The 6,171-nt window shown below is 47.4% G+C and overlaps 1 protein-coding gene across 7 annotated transcripts in view; it reads left to right on the top strand.

Annotated features, from left to right (window-relative positions):
- The window catches only part of KIAA1328, a gene marked incomplete at its 5' end in the record, with an annotated part of 249,014 nt that overhangs the window by 33,468 nt on the left and 209,375 nt on the right, over positions 1-6,171 (top strand). For 2 of the 7 annotated variants that reach the window (XM_079994893.1, XM_079994889.1), the window contains one exon: positions 5,444-5,583. The exons of 1 other annotated variant lie outside the window; for it this stretch is intronic. In XM_079994893.1, coding sequence (XP_079851019.1) covers positions 5,444-5,583 — 140 coding nt within the window. Of the gene's footprint in view, positions 1-152; positions 261-3,210; positions 3,247-4,795; positions 5,202-5,443; positions 5,584-6,171 lie in introns of those variants that run through there. 4 more of the 7 variants (XM_079994890.1, XM_079994892.1, XM_079994891.1 and 1 more) reach the window with 4 other exon arrangements.

The raw sequence follows: 6,171 nt of genomic DNA, 5'->3' as shown, positions 1-6,171 counted from the left end.
GAGAGCCGGCATCACCTCCTCCTCCTCCCTATCTCCCCCCCCCGTCCGTTCCGAGTCCTCCCCATTGGTCGGCTCCTACGACAGCGCGTCACTTGCGCCGTATCTGGGCAAAGCCCGGGTTCCGCAAGCCAATGGGAGGTCAGAGTCGGGCGTGGGGGGCGTGGCAGGGCGGGGGGACGCTGGGAGTGGCGGTTGTTTCAAGATGGCGGATGTGGCCGCGGGGCCGGGGCCGGAAGCAGCTGCTTGTTGGAGTAAGGACCGTATCCTTCCCTCAGGAGGGGCTCGCGGGGGGGGGGGGAGCGTGGCGGGAGGAGAAGGAAAAGCGGGGGGGGGGGAGGGCTAATTTGACGGCGGGCCGAGGATGAACGACGGCCAAGGCTGCCGTGGTTCCTGAGCATGTGCAGAGAGCCGCCTCCGCTGCCTCAGGAAAGACGCCCCGCCGAGCGTGGAGCCGGGCCCGGGGGTGACGGGGGAAGCCCCCACTCCCAGGGCGGGGGGACCTTGGCCTGCCAGCCTCTCTCCCTCTCTCTCTGCGGGGCTGTTGTGAGGGGCCGGGGAGCGTCGCCTGAGGGAAAGAGAGAGGGCTAAACAGGGCTGCTTCGTGTTGTAGTACAAGTGCGAGTATGTTAAATTCCCCTATAGCTCCCTCGAAGTCTCCATTCAGTGCACAGATTAGCAACCCTAATAGTCGCGCTGAGCGGAGACTTGAACTCGGGGCTTCCGGCTTCCCCCATCAACTCTGAGCTGCTGCAGCTGAAGTTTTGGTAACTTTGCTGGCTGCCTTCATGGGGAAGACGGGGCCGGTGGGGGGGAGACGTATATTGATTTCATGGCCCTTGAGGTTTCTGTATGCCTTGGGGGACGTGTCCTGTTTAGGATATCTTCTGCCCCCATAGCCTCTCCCCTTCACCAAGTGACCCCATGTCTCGTGACCCTGCAAAACAGACCCATAGCCTGTTCGTCACTCCCTCCTAGCGTCCTTTCCATCCTTGGCAGCAGAATTGCAGAATTAGGTGTCCCACTGGCAGCAGAAACCACTGAGGGTCCCGGCCACCAACTTTTCATACTTCTCTATAGAGCTAAAAATGGAGGCTCAGACCTCCAGGCTCCCAGAGGCCAAGTTAGTGGTTTTAGAGACTGCATCACAGTTCTGCAAAAGAAGGCTATCCTGCACTAGGCAGCTCGGTTGGTTAGAGCGTGGTGTTGATAATGCCAAGGTTGCAGCAGGTTTGATCCTCCTAAGGGCCACCTTCATTTTCCTGCATTTCAGGGGGCTGGGCTAGATGACCCTTAGGATTCCTTCCAACTCTGCAGTTCTATGATTCTATATCTTTAAGGCTCTGAGGGAGGGGTACACATCTTGCACCTCCAGCTTAAAAGAGTTAGATGCGCAGCTTACGGTAACACTATATGGTCACATTCTGGGTGCATGTAACTGATGAGAAAATGAGACTCTAATCTGCCGGGGTGGATGAGAGTAAGTGGTCCCAAGAAGCTAAAGTCTATTTCAAAAACATAATTTTAAACATATTGGCAGAAAATAAGTGAATGCATTTTAGTTCATGAACGATGTGAATATAAATAGATCAAAGAGAGATCAACAGCATATTGTATGTAAATGAATCATGAGGAAGGGAGCAGTGTACCTTATAAGGAACAGTATATGCAAGTAATTGCATAAACATGCTATTTTGTTTTCCATGTAATCATTATCTGCATATATTGTTCCTTTCTCTCATTATTCGGAAATACAGTCCTCTTCCCCAGAATTCATTTATATATAATTTGTTATTGATTTCTGTTTGGTATTATTATGCTCACATCTTTTATGAACTAATTTGCATACATAGGTCATTGGCTGATGTATTTACACTAAATCTTTCCAAATGGATTTTAGTCTCCATTTGGTTGCTCCCCTCTGGCCCACTGGGGCAGAGTAAGAACTTCCTTTCAGCATCTAGAAGAGATGATGTGCAGAGAACAACTTCTTGGATGTAACTTGCTGCCAACACTTGGCAATGGGCTGTTGTTAACTTAATTGAATCCACCATGAGTTGATAGATGACTGCTAAAGATATGCAGTCTGATGGCAGTCTGGATGGTACAACAGGGAAGGGTCCCAGGTTATGGTCTTGTGGGTGCAGTTCACCCAGATTTCTCTCCTGATCATCAGATACCAGTACCTGCTTGTAAGAGCCCCAGAAAACTTTTTAAAAAATGTGTGCGTGTAAAGCTTAGTCTCTCTGTGTCCATAATCAGAGTCTGAGGAGCATGCATTGAATGTATAGCCTCCAGGAGTTGCTTTTATAATCAAGGCTAATACAAATAAATGTGGCTCATTATCTCTGTGATTGAGCTAGTTACAGGGTCTTTAATAAAAGACAACCTTTTAAATGAGGTCTCTTTAAGAGTAATAACAAAGTGGATTTACAGAAATGTCTCCTTTGGTGGGACGCAGGTGGCGCTGTGGGTTAAAAGCCTCAGCGCCTAGGGCTTGCCGATCGAAAGGTCGGCGGTTCGAATCCCTGCGGCGGGGTGCGCTCCCGCTGCTCGGTCCCAGCGCCTGCCAACCTAGCAGTTCGAAAGCACCTCCGGGTGCAAGTAGATAAATAGGGACCGCTTACCAGCGGGAAGGTAAACGGCGTTTCCGTGTGCGGCTCTGGCTCGCCAGAGCAGCGATGTCACGCTGGCCACATGACCCAGAAGTGTCTCCGGACAGCGCTGGCCCCTGGCCTCTTAAGTGAGATGGGCGCACAACCCCAGAGTCTGTCAAGACTGGCCCGTACGGGCAGGGGTACCTTTACCTTTACCTTTACCTCCTTTGGTAGTCTCCTGGTCAATGTTTTGCTGCTTCTGAACTTTCTATTTTGATGCAGAAGATTTTTCAGACTATAGTGGTACCTTGGTTTCCAAACAGTCTGGTTTGCGTACATTTTGGAATAGAAACACATCAAACCCGGAAGTGTGTGTCCCGGTTTGCCAACTTTTTTTGAATTACAACCTATTTTTTTTGGATTTCACACAATTTTTTTGGGAAGCCCCATTGGCGAAAGCGTGCCTTAAGTTACAACCTGTTTTGGTTTACTAATGGACCTCCCGAACAGATTATGGTTGTAAACCAAGGTACCACTGTATAATATTTTCAGAGTGTAAAATGTAGAATGGAACAAACCTTTTGCCCTTTCTTTCCTTGAATGAAATTGCATTCAGTTTCTGACGAAGAGCAGCCACCTGTCTATGTCCCAGGTAGGATCATTGAATGGTTGCCAAATTTAACCTGACTTGTTGGGTAGTGAATTGGGCCAGGACCTGATTTGGATTCACTCTGTGCATACGGCACATGCACTCTTATCTCGGCAACTTTGGAGCAACGGGTTATAAAATAAGATTGGGGTTCTGTTTGTAACTTTGGGGAGAGAGCTAGAAGTAAAAGAGTTCAAATGATAACTTAGGGATACAACTGTTTCAGGTCCTTTAGGGGTGCTGGAAAAATCATGGCGTGCTTTTAGGCACCATCATCTCATTTTCACAGGTTGGCAGCCAGCTTTTAGGTGCTCCTCCTAGAGCTAGAGAAATGGCTTAAAGCTGTCATTTAGCAACATTTGATCTCTAGCTGCTCATATTTACATGTTTATTTACTTGCACTTAACCTTCTCTTCCATCATGGAGCCCAAGGTAGCATGCATGCACCTGTGGTTCTCAGGCAGTCTCTAACCAGCACTAACCAGACCTAGACCTGCTCAGCTTCCCAAAGGTGGTGGCATCATGTTCCTTCTGGCCCTACCCTGGGAGTATATAGATCAAACTCTGAATAATTTTATTGTATGCACTGACTTCCTGATGAATTAGAGCTGGGCTCTGAGTTTCATTTGCCTGCCTAGCCAACTCCCAATTGGCCCTTCCTTACTCAGAGGTATCAGAGAAGGTGAGACAGAGTTTTGTTGGCCTGCTTTGACCTGCTTTTATATTCTGACTGTTTTTACTGAAAAAAGAAAAGAAAAAAATTCCCTGGATAATTTCAACAGCTTAACCCAGCCGACAGCAACTCCAACGTGCTCTCTGCTCTGATGATACATATTTTTTGTCAGCCCCAGAGACGGTTTCTGTTTGTGTGAAAATGTGTTCTCTGTATTGACCCTTAGAAGTTGAAGTTAGTGCCATGTCAAGAAACATATGGCTCTTGAAGGTAGATGAATTTTCTATGCCTTAATTTTCTCCATGTTTCATATCCGAGAAGTTCTCTTCTGCAGGCACATGATTCAGTAGATCAGCCCTGGTTGATCAGCTTGCAGTCTCTTTGTATCATGCTGATTGCTGCCACCCACCCTCTTCTTGGGTGCTGGCTGGGCCCTTCAAAGCCAGAGGGAAGCTTGGCTATGCCAAAGCAGCCACCCCACATTGATATGTAGTGAATTACATACTACAGGGGGACGCGGGTGGCGCTGTGGGTTAAACCACAGAGCCTAGGACTTGCCGATCAGAAGGTCGGCGGTTCGAATCCCTGCGACGGGGTGAGCTCCCATTGCTCGGTCCCAGCTCCTGCCACCTAGCAGTTCAAAAGCACGTCAAAGTGCAAGTAGATAAATAGGTACCGCTCCGGCGGGAAGGTAAACGGCGTTTCTGTGCGCTGTTCTGGTTCGCCAGAAGCGGCTTAGTCATGCTGGCCACATGACCCGGAAGCTGTATGTTGGCTCCCTCAGCCAATAAAGCGAGATCAGCGCCGCAACCCCAGAGTTGGCCACAACTGGACCTAATGGTCAGGGGTCCCTTTACCTTTATGTTTACATACTATAGGATGTTCCAGCCCCAAATGACAGAAGTAAGGGAACTTTCTCTAATTGCCTTGTGAAGAGTATAGGAACAAGGCAGCAAAAATTAGTCTTGTCCTCCTCTCTACTCCTCTCCCTGGTCTTTGGTTCTGTGTTGTGATTGTCAACTTCATAATTGTAAAAGAAATGGTAGGGAGAAGGATAAGCTAGTTTCTCATGGAATTATAAAATTTTATCAAGTACCTCCAAAGCCATTAAAAATCTGTTTGGTGTACAAAATAATTGAGCTTATTCTTATAAAAATGTTGAGAATAGTCAGGCAGCTGATGTGATAACTGGGGTCTATAAAAAGACAATTAATTTTTGGTCTATGGTGTAACCATGCAGGACTCTTTGAACCAAGCATTCGGCCCCTGTCTCCTGACGGGAAGAGTAAGTCCAAGGTGCAGGGTTCTTGGTATTGGGCAGGGTTATCCTTCGGCCTTCTCAAGTCTGGGCTGGTTTGCTTTTGTTCATTAAAAGTTTTTTATTGGGCTGGGCTGCTGCTTAAGCTTTTTTGGGGGTGGAGGAGGGTGCTGTTTTCATTTCCTCTTTTTTGTGGGAAGCTTCTGTGTGGGAGGTGCTTTGTAAGAACAAGTTGGAAGTTTTCCTGATCTTGTCTGTTCAATCTCTAGGAATTTCCACAGAAAGGAATTTTAGAGCAAGACACCTGCTGAAAGGTCAGAAAGCGGAAGTGAAGGCAAAGGTGCCTGCAGCTGCTGCTCCTGCTCCAATGGATGGCTGGAAAAGCGCAGGCCAATCACCTGGGCAGCAGGTTAGTACGGAGAAGGGCAAATGAAACCAGAACTCATGAGGCTGCAATCTGTGGCAGAGGTAACCTGGAAGTCCGTTCAACTCAGCAGGACAGAGTAAAACTGTGGAGGATGACAATGTGAAGTTTACTTAATGTTTTATTTATTTATGACATTTATATTCTGTCTTTCTACCAAGGCATCCAGGGCAGTTTACAGTGTTAAAATACTGAAACAAATGAGATATAATGTAAACGTGGTCTTGGATGGTGGCAGTGATGGCAGTCCAATTGGATACAGACTTTTGATGCAGACTTTTTCTGCCTCCCTTGCTCTCTCCTTATTCTCACACAGCTGAAAAGTGGCTGTTTATTTCTGGCTTAGAAGCCTTTCCCCTCTTCTTTTTGTGTGCAATCATTGTGGCATTCAAGGTGCAAAGATAAAGTAATTGTGTAGGCCTTGAAAAATCTTCCTTGTCCAGGCATCTAAAAATTTACTTTAGCATTTGTAACTGTGGCTAGATTAACGCTTGCAAGCCTGGGGCCAGAATGGAGCAAGTAGGACCAGTTCCTGTCACAGTGCCTAAGGATTAAAAGCTTCTTTTAGGGAGT

The sequence above is a fragment of the Podarcis cretensis genome (genome assembly GCF_951804945.1).
Source record: "Podarcis cretensis genome assembly, chromosome: 11".
Lineage (NCBI taxonomy): Eukaryota > Metazoa > Chordata > Lepidosauria > Squamata > Lacertidae > Podarcis > Podarcis cretensis.
Note: the sequence above shows the minus strand (reverse complement) of the source record. Positions and strands in the feature narration are given on the sequence as shown.